Raw genomic sequence first — 24,332 nt, 5'->3', positions numbered from 1 at the left:
ATGGTCGGCTATCCAAACAACCATGAATCTTTTTCACCGAAATACGTGATACTGAACAATGATGACAAGAACACACCTCTTGGATGGATGTTTCCATTCATTCTCCAGGAAGGTGATGTCATGTTTTTGTTGAACAGGATTTGTGAAATTTCGTCCGTGAGACATATTGATCAAATGTACATCGGAGAGCGACACCAACCACATTCTGGAAACCAAGGAGCTAATGTGTAAAAACACCTCTGGAAATTCTGGAGAACCTAAAAGATGTCATCAATGTCAGAAAATTTAAATACGCAAAAATAATGGATGTCACCACTAGGGACACCGTTCCGACTTTGAAAACCCCCACTTTTCCAGATAAGCTGAAGGTAGGCTACATCTCTACCGATGTACGCCCCAATGTTCCAAACTCCCTGAGTTGTTTCAAGTACAATAGTTTCGGCCACCCGTCTGGTACTTGCAGAGGATCTACATGCTGTGCTCGATGCACCAAGGAGGGTCATGATTCCAAAGAGTGTGGAGAGGACCAGATCACTGCGTCAACTGCGCAGGTGATCCCAGATCACCCTTGAGAAAGAAATGATGCACAACAAAGTTACACAGAGGCTAAGGTATAAACAAGTGAGGTAAAGGGTGTTTTCGTTCCAGTTACGGAAATGCATCCGCAGTTAAAGAGAAACTCAATGATATCTTGCTCAAGACAGACAGACAGCATAAGAGAAACCACAGAACACTCACCTCTTCCTCAAACGCCGCCTTCTTCTGCTGAAGTTCCTGTAGTTCCACAGACCCCTTCAGTGGCGTCCTCACAGACGCCACCATCGTCATGACAATCCGTGGACGTGACCGCCATGGGGTTCGATGAAATGCGAGCTCGCAATACTCATTCACAAGCACAAGCATCCAGTCGAAAAGAACGCCCAAGGGTACTCTATCAGGAAGTGACTCACCCCCTCATAATATCAGCTAAGGAACTGGTGGCTACACTGGTGGCTGGAGAGTGGAGACCGTTGGCGGTCCCGGCGTCCCGGCCGGCGTCCCCCCTCGCTTCTGGAGGACGAGTCGACATACATCCACTGATTGTTGTACGGAATGCATTAAAAATGGCTTACAGTAAAAGGAGAAATAACAAGGTACCATGGCACATGTACTTTTGAGGATAATACGTTCACAAACATTTGAAATGACGCGAACTATTTTCAACTCGCACGAGCCACGATGTGGTGCGCCACGGAAACGTATTACGACGCGCCCTCTTGGCGATATCGCGGCCGACGTTCCTCCTCGGTCGATTTGTTCGGAATAAATTTTAATTTCAAGTTTTCATTTCAATTTCACTTGCAATAATTTCGATACGGTTCGTGTGATGGAATTTCACTTGTTTGAATTGGTTTGAATTAGTTCTTCCTCAACACGAACACGAAGCTTCTTAATTATATATTATCCTAATCATTTTTTCTTTTTCCTGCCAATAAATTCCCCAATCAGATATTATTACTTAATTTGAGAGTGATGATGTACCGTTGTACTCGACCTCTCGATCTTCCATCCTGAGCCACTCTGACCTCAAAGTGGGTACATTTCTGACCACTTTGGCCCCTAAGTGGATCCGTTCTTGACCTCCTTGGCTTCTAAGTGGATCAATTCTTCACCACTTTGGCCTTAAGTGGATCCTTCCTTGGCCACTTTAGCCCCAAAGTGGATCTCTGCTTGACCACTTTGGCTTTAAGTGGATCCCTCCTTGGCCACTTTAGCCCCGAAGTGGATCTCTGCTTGACCACTTTGGCCTCCAAGTGGATCCTGCTTAAACCACTTTGGCCTCCTAGTGGATCCTGTTTAAACCACTTTAGCCTTTAAGTGGATCCTGTTTAAACCACTTCAGATTCCACTTTGTTTTTCCAACTGGGTGAGCACGTGTGGAACAACAACAACTTTATTTCTGGCTTTGGAGAGTGGGGAGGTTCATCGCCACAGGCGATACTCTACCCCATTGCTGGTGAGAATGTGGGGAATAAAATAACCAGCCCATTCACAATAACGATCGAAGTCCGATGGTGTCCAGAAATGTCAGAAGAGCTTTGAGCGCAGAGCGTTGCTGGGCTGGATTAGGCCAGGGAATTCTCAATTGCTTGAAGTGCAGATTTGGAGTCTGTGAAGACTGCCCATTCCCGCGGTGTAAAATCAGCGATGTGTTGTAGAAAGGAAAGGATGGCATAGAGTTCCGCAGCTGTGCAGGAGGTGAAAGGCGTCTTCCGTGCACTACGCCTTCGGATGGTATGACGAGTGCTGAGGCGGACTTGTTGTTTCGGGATGCGCCATCGGTATATGCTGCCGTAACGTAGAAAACTTCTCGTCTACCAGAGCATGAAAATGGGCTCGGAGGACTTGAGGGGGGGACCTGATCTCTTCTTTCCAGAAGGTTTGGAAGGCGTACAAAAGTGGGTGGTACCGGTAACGACCAGGGGGCTTCCGGCGGTATAGTGTCCTTAGTTATGAAGCCAGTGAGAGTCTGGCGTGTCCTCTGCGCTACTCGACAGAAGTCGCTTTCAGGGCGGTATCGAATTTTCCTGAGGAGTGGGTAGCGGGAATGTAAACACGCAAACGGAAGAAGTGCCGAGCCGTTTCACGTTCACAGAGAACCTCAATCGGCAGCTCACCAGCTTCAGCCAGTACTTGCCGTGTTTCAGCCATTCTTGGAACTCCGAGGCATCGACGAAGGCTTCGAGCAGTCAGGGACCGAACAGGAGCCTCCTCACACGTGTCCAGGGCCTCCACAAACGTGTGGCGTTCTCTGCATTATAACCGCAATTCTGCAGAGAAATAAAATTGATCCAGTGGACGTGATGACAGTGTTATATATGGCATGCCATTTAATATGTCAAAATACAGTAAGCACGACGCTCAAATTTACCGTGCTGTAACAGAAGTTTAAACCTTTAAGTCAGACATTCAGCGAACCGTTAGCACGTTACGCAGGCGGTTCAAGAAGACAAGGGGTGAGATGTGCGATGGTAACTGAGACATGTCTTCGATCACATCGCTTATCAGGTATCATGTGAATGTTCAGTGCTGAAGTCTGTGGGGTGATCATAGCATTAAATTATGCCTTGCAACATCACTTGCAACTCCACGGTTATTTACATTTACTCTCTTAGCTGGCTCAAAGCAATATGCAATTTACGGACCCAGAGAAACTTTCTGGTTCTGAGAGCCCAATGTCTGGCCAGTAAAATAATCAGACCTTTCGTTGAGGTTTTGCTGGATACTGGATCATGGGGTATAGGCGGAAATGAATTTAATCACAAAGCTGCTGTTGCCGCTCACAAATTCGAACCGCCCATTCTCCCATAGAAACTCCTTTCCACGTGCCATTAGGCTATCGAATAGTTTACCTTCACCGATACGTCTCAGTTGTAAATCATACATTATGTAAAACTGTTGTCCGTTTTTTTTAATTGTAGTGTTACTAATCCATGACATTGTTGTGCTGCTGTATTCCCGTGCTATTTATGTCCTTGTTGGTTTGCTGTACTGTTGCCTGTGTTCCAAGGCACTCCGAGCCACACAATTAGTAGGTAGATAAATAAACTAGTTATTTCTAATTCGGCTGCTTTAAAAGACTGCGCATTGGTAGTCTTCTGTTGTTATACCACTCCGCATCGATTGTGCAGTTTCCCGGCGGCGAAAACATCGAAGAAAGAAAACCATATATTTCGTTTTCAGGTACCGTTTGCCCTCAAGGATTACTAGACAGTGCAAAGAGTACCTGCTACAACAATTACCAAAATGATCAAACTGCATCCCAACTGCATTGTTGGTAAGCGATTTTTCATGTGCGTTCCGAACGGCCACAACACCTTGTGATAATGAATGTGGATCAAGGCTGTCAAGGTGACTGCTTCTCCACTCACTACTAGAGGAAATCCGCCTCAGCTATTTCCCATGAGTTGCACTAGATGCCTCCCTCCTTGTGTTTGAATGGATGGGTGACTCAGAAAAGTGTGAGAGAATAAAATCAGGGCTGTCACTCGAGCTGTGCGGACCCACGCTTGCCGCTCGACAGTGGCGGATCCAGGTGGGGAGGTGCCGTATGAGGGGTTTCTATTGTTGTACTATGGCGAGTGCCGAAGTGAGCTGGCTCTATCAATGCAGCGTTTGCTGGTGTTTTAATTCGTGTACGCGAGACATGCCAGTAGAAATTGATGAAGATCGCTGTCGTTGTTTCGTTGGTACACACCTGGAAACTGATTTGTGAACCCGAACAGGTAATCCGTAGCACTCTGCGCTGCTTCAGTGAATGAAAATTCAGGTCAGAGTACTGCTGACAACGATTCTTCTATGAATGTCTCCTTTGCCCCATTTCCCTTAGTCGGTTTTTTTTCGTCGCCGGTACTTCTGGAAATAGAGATGACAGTTAGCTAGACAGTTAATTACAGTTGACGTATGCTATCTGCTTTGCGGACGTAACGGGCAGCGTGTTGGTTCTGCTCAATGCGCGAAGCTGTCTTCATGTTTTGCGCTGGCGCAGAACCACCAATGTTATCCCTTTGGTACGCAAAGACAATAGCATACGATGCACTGAACTCTCTAGCTTGTATCTCCTAAAGAAGAAAAGAAGACGTGCACGCCGTCACATCTCACGAAATGTTTTCCATTTCATAAGAGCGGATATTCCATATCTGTGCGCGTGGTGACACAGTTTTCACGAAGCACAAATATGTAAACAGGTGAGTGGGAACGGGAGCTCAGTAGGAGCTCAGGAGGGTGAGCTTGTAGTCAGTGCAACATATACTATTCTTTGATAAATGAATGCTGGGGACGTTTGAACGTGCGGTGTCACGCTCTTTCTGGGGGACGTACTAGCTGACTAGCGAGTGTGCTAACGTACTCGGTGGTTGCATGCCAATGTGCAGGAAAGCCACGATGAATGATTCTGCAGGCTGAGCTCATTGAGTGTAGTCTGTTCCTCTTCCTCCTTGCTCTTTCTCCTTGCAGCTCCTTGTGCTTGCTTCTCCTCTATATTGGCGGCATACAAATTAGTGGGAACTTGACATAAGCGGGTCGAGTTGTCGAGTTCAGTTCGCTCATGTAAACGATGTTGAGTCGAGATGAACCCGCGCCGAGTCGAGTAGCAATAACTCGACAGCGGGGGTGGCTTGACCCACTCGACGCGATCACCGAAGTGCATGTAAACGCGCTCGGGCCGAATTCTGATCGAGCGAACTGTGCGACCGAGTCCATCCTGTCGTTGCGTCCGAGACAGCCATCGGTCAGTGCAAGGCCAGCACAGGCGGGCCCAGAAAGAGAAACTGGAAAACGCACTCGCTGCGATAGGCTCGCATTTGAGCGGCTTCATGTAAGCAGTGTCGGGTACAGTTCAGCTCGACTCGGCAGTCAGCTAGAGCCGCTCTGTGGAGTTTATATAAACGCGGCTACTGATGTAGGCCCGCTGTATGAACAGGGGGGTGGGGAGGGGGGTGTATGATTTCGTCAAAAAAACTTTGCCAGTAAGGGCGACACGCTATTTCTCACGGAACTTGACTGATTCCGAATCATCTCTACTTACGTTTGAGGTGGCTTGCCGCTTCGAGTGAGGGGAAAAACTGTTCCATTTCTCCTGCGCAGTTCACTGTGCTGCTTATTCTGCGTGGCTCAATCAAGGGATGGTACGGGATGGCGTCAGAATGTCTCTGTAATTTAGGAGATCCTTGCTTACGTCTTATCTCTTCCAGTATGATCGAATACAGCAGGACTTGTGTTCCGGAAATACTCGCAAGACAAGGATGCGATGTGACGGTTCTTCTTGAGCGGTTCGTCAAGGACATCAACGCTGATTGTGGAACATCGAAGCCAGTCTGTGAGTATCAAATAACAAAAAGAATGCCAGGGGCATAAAACATGTTACATGGCTTGTGTCAACAGTCGTGTTTCTAAATCCAGCGATAAAGGCGCCATATTTCACAAGCACTGCTGCCCCTGTTGCCATTATCGTCCCAATAATAAAAGAAAAAATGAAATCAACTTTTAATCCCTTTATTCTGTAATAAGTATCTTAATAAAGCTGGAGGTGTGACCAGGTTAAGACCATTCATACCATCATGTTCAACAACATGGCACTGCTGGTAACAACGACAGGTAGGTACTTTGCGCCGAAGCAATGTGGGCTTCACTCTTTACGTAAGATTCAACAATTTATGAAATAGCCTCTCATAACTCCCAGAATGTCGGACTATTATACCACTCAAAAGCCCTCAGTAAACGCATGGGATCATGAGAAGAAAAAAAAGAACAGAAATTCGAGACCTTACCTCCACCAAATGAAAGTACCGCAAATAATTTTTCGCTAGTTTCGCGCTACAACGCTGGGCGACCAGGCGTATCTGTCGATGGTGGGTTATTTAAATTCCTGCAATGATACAACATACACCAAAAAATATACAAGCTGCACCCAAGATAGCTGACATCGTTTACGACACGACATTGCACGACTAATTCCCTAAAATTTATTTGTTTATTTGTTAGTTCAAATTTATTGAATGAGAGATAGCAGATTTTGAGCCAGTCGTTACTTAAATCCTAACCCGTTTTCTAAAATCCGAAGACGAGCAGGCTCGAGAAATAAATCGCAAGTGTTTTCTGTGTTGCGTATACGCAGTTCTCGAGCGCCGAAACGACAAGACCTTGGCTGTCGGTAGCTTATATGGGCCAGAAACGGGGCGATCCATCAGAACAGCCCGTACTGCGATGAGCTTGATCGTTCGAAACCACGTGGCCCTTTGACGTGGAATGAGCGTCGCTCCTTTTGCGCTCAAGAGGTTTGGGGATTCGGCTTCGACTCATTTGCATAGCAAACATTTGCGATTTCAAAGTAAGTGTTCGTTTGAGGATACGTAAGACATCTGGCGTTTTCCCCCAAAAGATATAATAACTACCATGGGTGCAAGATGTCATCGCTGTTGCTCTCAGTTTTTATTTTGCTTTTTACAAAAGTCTAAACAATGAAAGATCGCCCTGTACATAATCAAGCTGCACACAGGTGCACATAATTAAGGCACAAGTAACTTTCTACTTGCATATCTAACTAGAACCAGCCGTGCCGCTCACGTTGTTGCCTGTCACAGTAGTAATTACTGGACACAGACTGCCGCCAACTCACAACTAGCCTTAAACACGATTTAATTAGCAATTAGAGTTAATTGGGACCCCTCACAGTAATCAGCATCATCCAGTGAGTCATCACACTAATTGGAGAGCGTCTAACTCGTGTTCAGGCCAGCTGTGAGTTGGCGGCAACCTGTATCCATAAAAAAGAAAAAATAGATAGAGATAGAGTGGAGAGAAGGAGTTTCATTGAAGATCAACGACGCCATCTTGAAGTCCATGAAAACAAAAAAATAGACAGAGATAGAGTGTAGAGAAGGAGTTTAGTTGAAGATCAATGACGCCATCTTGAAGAAAGCGGTCCGGAACGGCCGCTGACCATCGCTGGCTGACGGAGCACAGAGGCAGGTTGCAAAGCATCACAGCTATGACCACCAGTTCTGGACATGACAAGAGTAAATATGCTAACTATCCATAGCTAACAACAAAAAGAATTAGTTACACAACAAATGAGCCCACCACAACAGCAGTTACGGGGAGCGACATCCGACAGCCAGGCAGAGAACCCACTCGTAATGGTTTTTTCTCCTGTATAAAGTTCCGCAGCTGCACCCCCTAGCAGTTACTTTCTCAACTAATCTCATGACAAAATTATTAAGAATCACACCAGCACTACTCTCGTTTCCAAGAGCATGCCTGGACAACAGCAACCAGCACTCTACATGCACGGGCATGAAAATCATAAAAAGCGGGGACAAAGTTATCACGAGCGAAAACATTAGTTACACAACAAATGAGCCCACCACAATGGCAGTCACAGGAGCGCAGAACGATACGTCCATTCCATCTGACAGCCAGGCACAGAACTGAACCCTAATGTTTCTTTCTCCTGTATAAAGTCCCGCAGCTGCAACCCCTAGCGGTTCCTTTCTCAACTAATTTCATGACAGAATTATTAAGAACCACCGGCCTCGGTGGCTCAGTCGGTAGCTTGTTCGCCTTCTGATCCCGAGATCGCGGGTTCGAACCCGGCCGAGGACGCCAGCAACTTAGTGGCAGGGTACAAGTTGCTTAGACACGCCGTCTTCCGCGAGGGACGTTAAATACGGGGTGCTGTGTGATGAGCTTTCATCGCATGTTAAAGGACCCTCAGGTGGGCAAAAGCAATCCACAGACCGACCGCTGGGGCGTCGCTCATGATCTCAGTTGTCTCGCGACATAAACACCCAATTATTATTAAATTAATTATTAAGAACCACGCCAGCACTACTCTCGTTTTCTAGGCAGAAGAAGATAGAAAATGGCGGGGATGCCTGGACAACAACCACAGCCCGACATGCAAGGGCATGAAAGCCGCAAACAAAACGGGGACAAAGTTACCACGAGCGAAAGCATTAGTTACACAACAAATAAGCCCACCACAACGGCAGTCACAGGAGCGCAGAACGATATGTCCATTCCATCCGAGAGACAGGCACATCCCTGCATTTTCCCTCTTGTGGTTACTTTCTGAACTAATTTAATCGCAAAATTATTAAGAATTGTTCTAGCACTATTCCCATTCAGGGCAGCACTAGTGTCATCGTCAAGACAAGAATGATCAACATCAATCTTTCTCATCCAAAAAACAAAAAATGCAAAGCTAGATGCATCAACGAGGAAAGCATGCAGGTCGGGGCATGTCAGGAGCGTTCTTACATAAGGAAAAATCACACGAGCGCTTGGCAACAGCGGAATGCAAACACAGAAAAACACTTGAAAAGAGTGAAAAAGACACTCACCATCATGAGACATGTACACCGCACTCCCTCCTTGTAAATCTGCTCGTCCCAAAATCCACCGCAATTGTCACACCCCATTCACCAGGGACGAACCACACATCCGCACCCCATCAGAGGCAAACGGAACCCCGATGAAGCTACGCTCTTCCACTAATGGCCACCGCAATTGCTAGGAATAGAATTAACGCATCCACACCCGCCAGTGCTCAAGAGAGAAGTAAATCCTTGTGCCCGTGACGTCATCCTATTGTCTCAGGGCTACACTGTTTTTTCCACTAATGTCCAACCAATCTCCTCTGAACAAGGTCCACCTGAAACAATAGAGTTGCGGTATGACGTCATCACCCAAGCATGCAGCTGCGTGGCTCAAGCATGCGTAAGCTCTAGACAGGGGAGCTGTTATTTATTGAACCACTATCCCACAATTATACTACAATCTACTATAATGATTGCATAGGAAACAGAAAAAGTATTGCAGAAAAACACCACCATGAGAGGTGATTGTAGGAATTAAGCATTTCATTCCCAAAGTCTGACTAAATGAGACTTACGAATACAGGAAAGAACAAAATATCCTAACAAGTAACACCATCCATGGCTACATACGAGCTAATCGAGTCATGTCCGTTCCATCCGAGCCAGGCAGCCCAGCCTTGCAGACAACTGTATAATGATGCTTTGTTCATCCTGAATAAAGCCATGCACCTGTCTGCCTTGCGGTTACTCTCTGAACTAATTGAATCGCAAAAATATTAACAATCATTCTAGTACCACTCCCATTCAGGGCAGCCCTATTGTCAAGACAAGAATCTTTCTTTTCAAAAAGAAAAACAGAACTACATGTAGAAGGAAAGCATGACTGAACAGGTCAGGGCATGTCAGGACGACCACTGTCACGTCAGGAAAAATCGCATGTTTGTCAGTCAACAAGGAGAACAAAATGCAGAGAAACACTTGAACAAAGTGGAAAACCAGCATCCAGCTATTCTAAGCACACACACTCCTGTTATTCGAAGAAGAGTGCTCATCATAAATCCGTCCAGGACAATGCACACCATTGACCAACCTCCCATTTTTCTATTGCTACACTTTTTCCCAGTAATGATCAATGCATTGCTACAAACACCTGAAAGACTGAGAAACACTCCTATTATTTATTGAACTGCAGGATTATTTCTTTTTCCTACTCTTAATGATATTCATTCTTACATTAAAATTAAAAAAGGTATCGTGCATGAACGCTGATCTTAGCGATTTTCACTGTAAAGGCTTATCATGGTCATTAGAATCACAGCAGCAGTAAACTACCACTGCTCTTTGAAATAATAATTGTGACCCTGGAACACTCAACATCATAACCAGGCTTGTGTAATACATGGCGCTCAACCTTTTCTATGCTCATACATTCGTTCTCAGGCTGCACCTGCGAGCAAAAAGTTGTGAAAGCCTGGGGGCAAAGTTCCATTCGCGCTCCACGGAGGACTAGACAGAACGCTGTTACAGGAACAGGTATATGATGTGAATTGCATTCCTACTATATTAATGATTATTGCATTGCAGTTTAGAAAGACTATCACAAAAAGTCCGTACTACGCTCAACTATAGTTTAGGAGCCTTAAAATTCTACTTTCTATGGAAACTATAATTGCCCTGTTACTTGGATCACTATTAATCAAGCGCTCCAATTTTTTCTCTCTTCCCATTTCAGCCTTGTCATGCAGTGAAGCAGTCTCACATCCAAAATAATTAATTTACACTGAGAATGGCGTGCTAGGAATTTCTGTCCTGCGCTCAGATGCAAGCATTTCTGCACAAATACCTATAACTGCAAGCGGCTTACTTCCTCAACACACCGTGCTCCTAATGACATCTAACAACCAAAAAATATACAAACCCTCTTCTCACGAATTCAGCTCTACCATGCAGCTTTCTTCTGCGTAAAATCGGTGAAAATGGGAATGGGCAACAAAAAATTGTGCACACTTGTGGTTGAATTGCAATGATTTCAAAAACTGAAGCATACGCTAATAAACTAAGAAAAAGACACCCATTTCTGCTGTCAGGAAATTCTTGGATAATGCTACATACACAGACGCATTGCCACAAGAAAGCACAGGACAAGGGCACACAAATTCCTTTAAGCGAGCAGGGAAAGGATTAAAACGGAGCGCTCAGGAATAATAGCAGAGTCACCACGCACCGCTATGAAACTCAACGGCTAACACAAGATAACAACAAGATACTAGTGGCGGGTAAAATTGTAACAAGAAAGACACTGCTAAACAAGCCCCAACATGCCATGATGGCGTCACAAACCAGGAAAAAAGCACACACGCGCGCGCGCACACACACAGACAGCAGCTCAGGATTGCACAGGGAGAGGTGCTTTATAGGAATTTCTCCTCCACGCTCAGATACCAGCGTTTCTGCACAAATACTTATAACTGCAAACAGCTTACTCCATCAACATATCAAGCAAAGTGAATACTGACACTCAACAACATCTAACAAAAAACAAACCACAAAGAAATTCAATTCTCATGTACTCACCTATATGCCAAGCGGCTTTCTTCTGCTCTGCCTGGATGCTGACTGAGTAAAAACAGTGAAAGAAGAAAGAGTCGTGAAAAATTACACGCACTTGCGCTCCAAATACCTGTAACTGCAAGATACAGTAGTGCACATTAATAAACTGAGAAAAAGGCACTCACTTCTACTATCACAAAATTATTGCATAATGTGATACACACAGCTACATTGTCCCTGGGTAAAGAAAGCACAAGACAAAGGTATACACAAATTACCTTACGCGATCAGAAGAGATCACTTCTTCTCGGGCAGCACATAATACGATACTGCTACGATACGATACGATACTGCTAAGCAATTACACACACACACACACACGCACGCACGCACGCACGCGCACAGGACAACGCATACAAGACACGATGGGGAAAAGGCTTAACACGGAGCGCTCAGAAATAATCGCAGCGTTACCGCACATCGCTACAAAGCTCAACTTCTAACACAAGACGACAACAACAAGATATTAGCGAAGGGTAAAAATTGCAGCAAGAAAGACACTACTGAACAAGTCTAGACATGTGTCATCGCATACAAAATACTGCTCATCGGGGAAAAGGCCTAAGCCTGCGACAGAACATCATACAGCCATACACAACTTCATCGTTTCTATTTCGTGTAAACTAAACGCGGTTTGCGATATCCTGCTCGGAAAACGATGTACAAGTTTGCTTAGGGAGCAGAGAAATATAGAAATTTCTACTCTGTGCTCAGATACCAGCATTTCTGCTGAAAAACCCATAACTGCAAAATTATGCAGTGCTTACTTCATCAAGATATCGAGCACCCAACAAAATTAAACAACCTCACTTCCACTGATAGAACACTATTCAGCTTTTACCAGGAGGCTTTCTTCTGCATAATAGTAGAGAAAATAAGAAAAGGACAGTGAAAAATTACAGGCACTTTTGCTCGCATAGCTATAACAGAAAAAATAACCAGGCACACGCTAATAAACTGTGATCCACCCATTTCTGATATCAGATAATATATTGCATAATGCTAAATACACAATTGCATTGTCCCTGCATGAAGAAAGCACAGAAAAAGGACACACAAATTACCTTAAGCGAGCATGGAAAGTCACTTCTTCTTGGACAGCTTAATACCATAGTCTGAATTTTTGCAAAGAAAACAAAGCTTGAACAGCGCTACGAACGTGACAGACACATACTAACAAACAAACAAACACTCCTATTCATTTCTACTGATAGAATTGGAGCTAAAGGCATGAATCACACTACAAGAACAAAGCACACTGCTTCAGGAAAGTATATCAAATGCACCGCAACAGGACCGGCGTCGGGCACTCATAAAATAGCCTGCCCAAAAGAAAGACTCGCCAGGTTCGCAAGACAGTTCCATTAAAAACGCTTGCCCTATCCTACAGATAGCAATGCAAACGCGACTACCTTTGTTTTAACCCAATTTTTCACGCAATAGTGCATAAATTTATCGCTCGTGCCACCCGAAAAGGCACACACAAAGAACTTACTTGTCAAGTGGGGTCCCAGCTTCACAAACGATCACGCGCACTGTCACATTTTTTGTAGCCACATCGAGTGTAAACCCAAAGTCAATTCACAACCGCATAAATTCATATTACTCATCAGGTCAATAATTATCCTACCATCGTCAAAACGCGGTACAGACATATACGTATACGAATGCGAAACAATAGGTCTTCGTTCCCGGTGTAATAGGATATCGCCAGCCGACCGTCGCGAATCAAAAAAGAAAAGAATGCGCGTTCGCTATACATCCAAGAGGAAATGGTGCTGTGGTTTTACGCAGCAATTATAGTACAGAATGGAATTCACTTCTTTTTGGTTTTATTTCCTTGCACCCATATATTTTGCAAGAATGCTATAGAGTGGAACCGGTAAATGTGAACATCATTCGCTGCACACTGTAGATCTCATCATTTTTAAACCACACCACTTAACATGTGTTCATAGGCCCTCACTAAAAAGGTGAGCCACTAATAACTGAAAATACAATCAAATGAAATAATCATTCCAGCATCGTGGGCTGCAAGTTTGGGAACCCAACAGCGCAGTGCGCTCGCATCAACACCCCTTGGCCCAGCAAACCACAGATATCCCAGCGATGTCCCAGTAACATCCCGGCGTGGATGTTCGGATATCCCAGGGATTTGCCCAGAGAGCCCGTAGAAGTCTTTTGTACATCCATAGGACTAGCAAAAGACTCACTTTTGTACGTCTCACAAACGTCCCATAAATATCGCGACGGGATATTTGGACGTTCAGAGGATATCCCCAATTGCATGCTTCTTGTTTTTTTGTATTTTATAGTATATGTTGAAATTCATGCAAAATGCGACAAACATTTTGTAACATTTCCTTTATTGTTCCACACAAAATTGTAAGCTTTTCATATAATATCACAGATGTTTCAGGAACACTACCTGAACATAATAAAAATACACCTTAACATATCAATTCCTAGAAGTGATATCAGTTATTCAGAGTATCATGTACTTTTGTTGACATGGACGATTTGAGCACTACCTAGCGCTAGTTATTAAAAGAAACAGGTTATCAAAACTAAAACATTGCACAACTGCTGGCAAGGTATCACAATATTTCTATGCAGAATATGAGGACTACAATGGCACCAGTTATTAAAAGGTTTACAGGTACATAACAGGTTAATGATTCTTTACAGGTTTACATTAAACATGTATAATAAAATGTAAAACAATGCACAATATTGGCAGGGTATCACAATATTTTTCTGGTGAATACTATATGCACTACCTGGTGCCAGTTAGTCAGAAAAGTCTGCGAGTAAAAGATGAACACTAAGAGTCTAGTTGTGCTATTGACAACACATGTATACAAAAATGAAAAAAGTCTCGCATAAGCTATGCAGGCGTATCACAGATATTTTTTAGAAAAATGTAATGGGGGGGGGGGGTATGGTGCCAGTTCACCTCGACTGACAAAACATGGTGCGTTACTTCACACTGACAGTTACCTTTCACACAGGGCTACAGTTCAAGAAATACGAAATTGAAAAAAAAAATATAGCACCCTGCAAAGTTTGTAGCTGTTCTTTTCAATCCCCCTCTTGGTCGTATCGTTTGCAGACTGATGTCAGGATGCTTTTCACATCATGACGCACTCACACCCGGTCCCATATTTTTACACTATATGGGCAAACCCTGCAATATAGTAGACATATCGTGCAGCAGTCACACACTCTGTGGAATGGTAGAAAAAATTGCACTTTCGCATCCTCTTCCATCCATCAGGTTTCAGTCGACACCTCTGAGTTATGCCCTACAGCTCTGCATTTCAAACCACTAATTAAAAAGATTAACCATCAAAGTCCATTAACACCTGCACTAATTACAACATTACATCACGTTCACGCTGGCCACATCGCAACTTCATGTGTTCAATAGGTTTTTTTGTTTTTGTTTTTTCGAACAAAAGATGAGTAATTTAGCAATGTTAGTTATGAGACACACCCAGCAGAATATATAAGACAATCTTTGTGAAGAACAATGCTATCAGTACCAAATAGTGCTGACGGGCGTGATATGAAGGACTTACACCTGTGCATGTGCAACTCAGGTTTGGAAGGAGGGTGAAGGAAACACAGGAACATACAGAAAGCTTCCTTAGTTACGATTTCTATGTAATCCTTGAGTGCAAAGATGGTAATGGTCTTGTAGGCGATGACCCGCATATCCCGATGCTTTCTTGTGCAGCTGATGATTGTGCAGGTCACATCTCACTCACAGGTAGCACATTGTGTGCATATAACATTGTTTTAAGTCACATGTTCAGCCATGCACAGTTCTTGATCGAATGGTGCCTGGTAAATGAATGCAGTGCCCACAAGACGGTTCCATGCAAAGGTGGGTGCAAACACTCTTCCGTGGTCACTCGAAAATTTAGGCTGTTAAAGCCAATGCTGAAAGGGAAAAAAATGTCAGAGTTAAATACTTACAGGATGCCATGCACTGCAATGAATGGCGGCAAATAGCAGCTGATGAAGTTGCATAGAGAGAGCAGACTTGCATAGTTTGTGTCTGTAGAGTTTATCTTTACCCCTCCATACACACAAAACACATGATCCTTCACCCTGTTCAGCTTCATATTATGTAATGCATTGTTACATACTATGTTTCTGTATTTATCGAGTTTTGTATATTCTATGCACTGGTGATATGTACTAAGTTCTGCCCGTAGCTAAACCACATTACAAACTTAACTCGATGTAGCTGGTGGGCACATTGTGTTCTACAACCAAACATGTACTCTCTCTCATGAAAAGTTGCAGAAGGAGAGCATAATGCATGCGAGACATATACGCACTGTGCAGCCCTTATAGGGGCACTGCTGCTCGTTTCCCTGGTGGATAAACTGCGCAAACGCTTCAGGAGACGTTCAGTGCTAGCAGACTATGCTCCACCGGTCGTATTAGATATACTAGTGTGTTCAGTTTTCGAGCAGGCACTTCTTCGTGAGGGTAAAACGTAAGTAACTGAAATGAATGATACTGGTAAAGTAGAAACAATATATCCACAATAACAATATATGATCGGATGGCTCTGTTTCGTGGTGCTCAAACTTGACTGGGTCTCTCAGAAAGGGAGACCGCCGTCTAGAGAAGGTAGTTTAACTCTTGAGAATAGTCTGCACCACACAAGAATGTGCTACCGTTGATTAACACTCACAAAGTCTTTTCCATTCACTACAGCAGGTTGTGCTAATGTCACGCGTTAATTGTACTAATGCGATTAACTGTGCTAGAAATTTCAAAAACAGTCACTTGCGTCGCTTGAGGCGAAGGCGAAGCACAACGTGTGCTTACTAAAGCGACAATTTTCGTATGTAAAATTCTCGCACATGCAATGCAAAAATGGGAAGTGTTCCTATTGCAATACTACAAAGTGATGGACTAAAAAATACTATGTTTACTTTGTTAACTTGGAGTTCAACTAGCTAGATTAGATCGATTTACGCGCGCCGACCTTTACATTTCATTGCAACCTTTTTACCTACCTTCTCATAGCGTGTTGTTAGCTTTGTTGCAGGCTCTCTAAAAACTCTCTAAAAGTATTAGGTTTTAATGACATTTTTGTCGAATAGCTAGTCGAGCAGCATATCGTCCAATGTTTATTGTGAATTACTCATGTGGCCTTGCTTGAAAAAATTTTGAGTCACAATTAGATAAGTCAATTGCCAGAAGAAGAAAACCGCAAAATCTTTTCCACTTTTGGTGGCATGCACCTTTCAAAGCAGTTAACCCAAATTTCCACCACAATGTCGAATTCTCCTTCCTTCACAAGAAACAGAGTAAAAGGCAATAGAAAGTGCAGACCGTAATTCGCAGCTGCCATTCATGCTAAGGGCGGTTTTTGTACGCGAGGCACAGTTTGGAGGCGTCGGGTGTTCGAACGCCGTTGATTTCCACATAAATAATTTCCAGCATGTCATTACGTGTGGCGAGAAGCATTCAGACTCCTTTTTTCGTGAAACACGGCGATGAATGAACACGAATGATCACTCCCTGTGGATTTGCCCATCTCTCAATGAAGCAGCCACGTACGACACCCAGCACGTTTGCGGTTGTCTCCCGCATGGCGGCGCGGCAGTCACACTGCACACTGCCTATAAGACAGCAAGGATTCTCAATATTTCCTATTCCCGGTAACCAGGGGTCTTTGTTGGAGTTAACAGACATTCATCTAACCATTCATCTTCGTCTATGTAGTGTAACTGGGCATATTTGCTTATTTGGGATAAAGCGTACAAAATGTTGCCAATACCTGTTTCTGGATTCCCTTTCGATCTTCTTGCTCTCTCTGGGGCGTGGCGTAGCCGATCTTTCACTGTTGCTTCGACCTCGAAGTGTGTGGCTTTCACAAACTTCTTCTGTGCGTGGAGTGCGCCTAAGTGCAGAAAGAAAATCAGCTCAGATTGACTGAGAGAAAATCAGCTCAAGAACATGAAGCATCATGATCAGCACGAACTTCTGAAATCATTTGATTACAATAGATTTGAAGCTTTGCTAGCTTTGAATATTGGCCGCTCAACCACTGATCGGCACTCGTGATTCGCTGTACATTGTGACTGCACTGCTTTCCCTGACCTCAGCTGCTTTCTGGCAAATACCCTGACAATCCGTTGACTTTTCCAGTAGCATTTTAATATTCACAGACAATCCGGTTTTCCAGTTGGTAGACTCCCTGTGATTGATGAATCATGATAGCTTCACGCAAGTCGACACATGCACTATGCTATCAAGACCCTTATCATACATAGCACATAAACCAGATTTAAATTTATAACACAGGATTTTCAAGCAGCACTCACGCAGTCTCAAATCCGAGGTCAGGTCCAAAAACTTTAACTTCCCTTTCCGGCCCTCCCAGCTGTACATTTTGGCCACGTCATCCGTGAGTAGGTAACGCATAATTCTCCTCACTGCAGACGTCACGGTCCCACCACCAAGCAGTGTAAGCTCCAGCACCTGCGAATTGAGACAAGACACAGCAACATATACACCGCTGAGCAGTGAGTGCACATAGACTGGTGAACCTTAAATGAGTTCAGCAGTATGTGCTCTCAATTACTATGGCTTAAGGGTATTAATAAAATAAAATAAAATAATAAATGAATAAAACGGACAGTGTTTATTTTCACTAGCAATGGCATATGACATGTGCCTTACGGCAATCAAGCATTGGGCCGTCGCCACATACCAACTTCTTTTCGGTGTCAGACGTGAGCTCACGTTCAAACTTCTGAACCTCTTCCACTGTGCTCAGTGGTTGGGGTAGCAGTGGTGCTCCCGCTGAAAGTGTGGTGTGCAAAGGCTGCAGAGTTGACAGCAGTTGTGCCAGTTGCTGGAGTGCCATCCGCAGTACATTGAAATTCGCCAGCACTACCTCTTGAAACTCTGGAATAAGTACATTCCAAGATCAAGGAATTAACAAAATAATCCAGTTTGTGCTCACTCTGTTCAGGCAGTGGTGCCCCTTGTGCTCGATAAATATTCTGTATTTGCGCAACACTGCTCATGGTAGAACATCCTGTGATATAAGTGAGAGGGCACGTTACTATGTGTACTGTTTACAATTTACTAGTACATATACTGCACAACAAATTGATAAGAACACACAGTGAAATGTGTGGTATCAGTGTGTATGTAGTATATAGTCACCCCACCTGCCAATTGTGTTTCCAATTGCAGCTCCCCAGGCCTTGGCAAAATAGCATGAGCCGCATCATCCTCCACTTGAGAGAAATGCTCATGAAGTATATACATCAGAAAGGAATGTGCACCAGCAAAACTAACAAAAGAAGGCAGCTTACCGACTGTCCACGAGAACTGTGAACCTTGCAAATTCAGAAAGGCAAATGAGGGTTTTGTTGAGTGCTACATGAATTTATACCTGTTTCCAGTGCTATGTCTTCCATGTCAGACAGGCTTGCATTGGTGGCACCTAAAGATAACCATGAAAAACACAGGTTTGCACGGTGGCGTATCTAACATCTGTCATTACATGAACACTACACTCACGAGCCGCTCAATAGATGTTGAAATTTGTGCGCAGTGCCCATAGCCAAATTTCAGTAGTGCAATTCAATAGTTTCAAACTGATGGCACATCAGACTACAGACTCGCAGTGGAAAACAACCGGCATCCTGTGGCAGATCCATCAAAATCAGAACAGCAGCTGGAGCAGATAACAGGAGATAAGACAACTGACCAGCTGGTAAAAAGAGGCTGTAAAAACTGTGACAATGACTAGAATTCCTACAGTCTTTCTGAGGGTGTAGTATCCAATGAAACACATTTCGAAAAACACCCAGTGAAAGGTAGCAAGCTTGCACGTTGAAAGCATTCTCAAAAAAGACAAACAAATTTGAGACTGCACCAGCAAGCATGGCACCAAAATATATGAATCTCTACCTTCGACTGGTCTCTACGTGGAAACACTTTGCACTCCCACAGTTTCATCTGCATAGATAAAAGTAGGATGATGTCAATTCACTCAGTTACACTCGTACATTGCAATTCTTCCATGCATGTGGTTTTACACAGGAAGCATAGATTAATTCATAAAGTGTTGCATAGCTACCGGAAATTGAGCCATCAACTGACTTTTGCTCACTTCGGCTGTTTTTCATTCATTATTTACGAGTTGTGTGAAGAAAAAAAGACATGTGAAGCATTTCACCAAGAGACTGCGTTACAGTCACGGCATGAGGCAAAAGACAACTATTCACTGCACCTAGCCATCCCAGTAGCTAAAATGTTTTGAAAAGTATGTGTCAGTTTAGGAAAGCCACACTAATTTACTACCTCCAGTGTTATGCAGGGCCTCTGTTTTCTTGGATTTTGTCTTCGCAATGCGGTTCACGGGCAGTGGCTTCTCTGTTGAATAAAAGTGTGATTAGTTTGGATGCTACTAACGGCAGTAAAGTACAAAGTAGCAATCGATAACATACTCATGAAGCATACCTTTCCGCAGAAAGCTTGTGGGGATGGGCGGGTACTCATCGTCAGACTCAAAGTTTCGTGGACGACGTATTCTCTTAGCTGGCAATTCACTTGTTGAGTTTAGATCTGAGGTATACTCAGATACTGGTAACATCCTCCTTGCGTCATCGTAGGATTCTGAAAAATGAATGAAAACCTCATCACTCACGGCATTTTCCACACTCTCACTGATTTTAGTTACAGCTTACTGAAAATTCCTTTGACAACAACTTCAAATTGATGACAGGAACCTCTTGGAGGGTAGCCTTTCTTGATTAGTGTTTCCACCTTGTGTGAGGGAAGGTCTGGCCACTGACAGGTGCTCCCACGAAGCCATGAACATGGCACAACTTCCACTTCATTACGGTCAACAAAGTGTACAATGGCACACTGCACCTTTACGTCGAATGGTAAAACACAGAAAAAGCAAAGCGGGAGAAGTGGTATATGAGTAATTGTCGTGCTAATGAACATTCAACAGAGCATGAGATATGCCTCAGAAGAGGTAGAGCTGATGAAAATTTGAGGGACAAAATGTTGCCAGTTATGTTCACATGTAGATCAAAACAAGCACATCGAGCTGAGTATGGCTATACAGCAACCATACAGCAAAACCTCTTTGTAGTAAACTCGTAGAAATAGGTGACAACATTTCTATCACATTGTCTGCAGCATTCAAGCAAACCATTTGTTTTCCAGCTACAACATCATAGTTCAAATGCAAAATTGAATGACAGGTAGCTGCTACACTGCAGGATTCATTAGGCATATAAATTTGGAAAGTTCGTATTCGTGTCCTCCAATAGCACGCTACTCTAATACTGCTCTGTTACCAGAGCTTCAAAGATATTGATATTTCACAGTATTACTTTTCCTAAACCCTTTTCTTCATTAGTTGTATTTATAATACACAGATGAAAATATATGGGTGCCCTTGAATGTACAAGTTTACTATATAGCAGTTCTGCTGTACGTCTTGAACGCTAATGCACGTAAAATATCACTGGAGATCGATCAGCGGCATTGCTACCATCTGTGAACCATACGGAAGAACTACAATTTTCCGCACATTCACTAAGCGCCATGTCTGCATGTTTTGTGCTTTTGTGACAATGTGCATCCCAGTTAGTGATGATGGGAACGGTTTAGAGTACAAGTCACGAACAGGCTCCAGTTTATGTCCAATCACACAGGGCTCACCAGAGAGCCGGAAAGTTGCAAAATTTTACCGCTATTAGTTCACTGTTGATGGAGCAAAAACTGTCAGGTCCTCTTGTAGTGAGTACGAAGTCTTTTGTTCTCAGCATGTCATACTGTGGTTGAGTGCTCAGTTGAGTCAGGGGACCACGATCGTGTGTGTTGTGCAGGCCAAGCTTCCTCTCTCCTCTGTCAACCACTGCCTGGACCTCGTGTTGCTCTTTGTACCGATTATAAAGCTGTGCCAGTGTTGCTCCAGGCTTCTTGAGTTGTTTCTTGAGAGTTCGCATCCCAGCAAACCATTAATATCCCTGGAACATCGCTACAAGGTCGCGAACGTCCTGAATATCTGGACATCTGTAGGATATCTATGGGGTATCGCACAATTTCAATGCGTGTTGGGCTTACTCCAGTAGACAACAGATGTCCCTGGTACGTTGGAAGGATCTCGCGCTCTGGATGTTTGAATGTCCCGTGACAGGCAGCCTGCATATCTTAGGGATATCTATGGGAGATCCAGGAAAGATTTGTTTGTCCTTATAGAGGTGGTAACCTGAATTAAAAACACAGTAGTTGATAGGAAGGGATGTCGGAAATGTTGTTGGGTATACTGTGAGTTGATGCAGAAACACAGGAATTGCGAAGATACATCCTCATCACCATTACAAATGGTTTACGCCACGCTACCCCTAACGAACGTGTGTGTAACGATTTGTATTTCAGTATATGTTCCATCCAGCTCGCAAATAGAGGTTACTGCGGGTTTTTCCAAGTGGTCCCAGTGAGGCGGGCAGGGTTCGGCACTTATGCTGGCGTGTCCCACGGTGTTGCTGTACTGTGATTAATCCTGTTAGGCTAAGGTAATGTTTTTGTTCCCAATAGTATCAAATGGGTTAAAACACACAATAAATATTATTTGCTGGAACACAGTTGCAAGGGTCTCTACGCACTCTACAAACACAAATAGTTGCAGGGATATCGCATGGATGTAAAACGGATCTGTGGCAAACTCCACTGGATATCCAAACGTCCCGGGTGAGATATCTTACGGATATTTGCTGGATGTATCTGGTTTGCTGGGATGTTGTTTTCAAAACGAAAAGCACTAAATTGATCTAGTGGTCCAAGATTTCTCGCATCTTCCGCCAAGTGGAGCAGACAATGAACGTTATAAGAAACCATTTCAGGGCCGTAGAGTTCTGCAAACACATTCACAAAGTGAGACAACAATGCTGTCGCATAGTCATTCTGTGCGAGGCACAGCTCCTCTGTTGCCAAAACAGTAATGGCATAGTGTAGCGTGAGGAAGTTCTCAAAGAGGGCCCTCGGCAGTACTGTCTCCAGGATGACTGGTCCAGTGTACAGCAGGAATAGCCTGAACTCTGTAGCCTTCCAACGCTCTACCTCGTCTACACCTCGTGGTTTTCGGGCGAAATCCCTTGGAATGCTGTGCTTCAGCATGGACAACATATTGTTTAGACTGGCCCTCTGTTGAGGACCGAGACGGATGCTCAATGGACCTGAAACCCACAGCACTATCATCTTCTTCATCACTCCCAGGCAAATGACATGCATGTAATCCAATGGAGCACTTTTAACAATGTCAATTGGGAGTTCAGTCAAGATGGACGGGTGCCGGTGGTGGTCAGGGTCAGATTGTTCACGGAAGGTTTCGTCTGTTCTCAAGGAGGAGGGGGTAGTTGCAAAAAAGGTTCGATTTAACCCGTAGTCGCCTTCATCCGTGCACTTTGGGCATCCTGAGTACCCTGTGTGACCCTTCGTACCATATATAAAAGAACGTGCTGGGGCATCACACACCACTGCAAAGAACTGCACCCGAACAACAGTGTCTTTTACTGAGAGACCTTCTCTAAGTAAACACGCAAGCTCTGCCACAAATCTTCGAAGGTAGTCATTGGAGGACTGAGGCTTTGCGTTCCCGCAGTACGCACCCACAAGAAAAGGAGGAAACAACATGTCTCTGATGTGACACTGAATTGGCCACAGTTCTGTTGTTGAGCTCTTAGAAAGGGGCGGACCATCAATGTTAAACAACAGTGAGACATGCTCGGGCACCTCATCAATCATTTCAAGATGATGTCGCAAACGCTCAATTAGTCCAAAATGGCAATATTGCCCAGGTGGCATGTCAGTAAGCAAATTTCCACTCCTTCGAGGGGTCTGCATAAGGGTCCGAGCGTCCATAGGAAGGTTTTCCTCTGGCAGGTGCTGTCGCAGTATCTTGAGTAAGCTGGTTACAGCATGTTGCGTAATGCCCTCCTGAATGGCCCATGACCGCAGCTGGATAGCAAGATTTGGTGTGGTTGAGCTCTCACTTCTATCTTCTGGAGAAGCGCCAGGAACGTTCGCAGAAGAGATTCCTTCAAAATGAGCTTCCACCAAACTTGCTGATGTATTGGTACCTACATTAACCCCCAACTCAACATGAACTTCCACCGAGCTTCCTGAAGTACCGGCACCTACGTTAACCCCCGACTCAATCTCATCACCAGAGTTACCACAAGTTTGCCCAGTATCATGGGTAGAGTAAGTGGCAGGTTCGTGGGAAGGGGGGACATACACGATTGACTCCTCCTGCAGTTCGTCACGCAACACTGCAATGGTGGCTCGAGCTTCTCTTAGCGCTTTCTTACGCACATACCCTTCTTTATAATTCGGCATTGTGATGGGTGCGCAAACTCGAAACCTATAACGCTCAGATTCTGACTTCTCCGCTCGGAACGAGAATTGCCCTGTTCTCTCCACTTTCGTTGAAATAGAACGCGACTATAGCACAACTAATAACAAACAAACACTAGGCACACAGACATAAGCATTTTGAAAATATGAAAGCATTACATCGTGGTTGCATTAGGAACGCGGGAACGGTCGTTTGGCCTAAAGTTTCGGATTGCAAGCATTATCTGTCAAGCGCGCGCACACACACGCACACATATACACACAATTCCTAGTTTGTTTTACATACAACCGCAAGAAGAACATTTACATTGTTTGCTGCTGGCTTCATTCTCGTTTCGCGCCAACGAAGATTGGTTCTCGGTGAAGCACAGCCACAAGCAAGCACTGTATCGACGTATCAACGTTGGAGTGGATTATATGGTGGATTGGATTGCGCTTCGC

The 24,332-nt window shown here is 44.2% G+C and overlaps 1 protein-coding gene across 1 annotated transcript in view; it reads left to right on the top strand.

The window, feature by feature from the left end:
* LOC135374067 (uncharacterized) overlaps positions 1 to 24,332 on the top strand; it is a 249,900-nt gene that overhangs the window by 91,749 nt on the left and 133,819 nt on the right. The window contains exons 12-13 of the mRNA XM_064607070.1: positions 3,724 to 3,817; positions 5,733 to 5,857. Of these exons, the coding sequence (XP_064463140.1) occupies positions 3,724 to 3,817; positions 5,733 to 5,857 (219 nt within the window). The remainder of the gene's footprint in view (positions 1 to 3,723; positions 3,818 to 5,732; positions 5,858 to 24,332) is intronic.

The sequence above is a fragment of the Ornithodoros turicata genome, chromosome 1, assembly GCF_037126465.1.
Source record: "Ornithodoros turicata isolate Travis chromosome 1, ASM3712646v1, whole genome shotgun sequence".
NCBI classification, from domain to species: domain Eukaryota; kingdom Metazoa; phylum Arthropoda; class Arachnida; order Ixodida; family Argasidae; genus Ornithodoros; species Ornithodoros turicata.
Note: the sequence above shows the minus strand (reverse complement) of the source record. Positions and strands in the feature narration are given on the sequence as shown.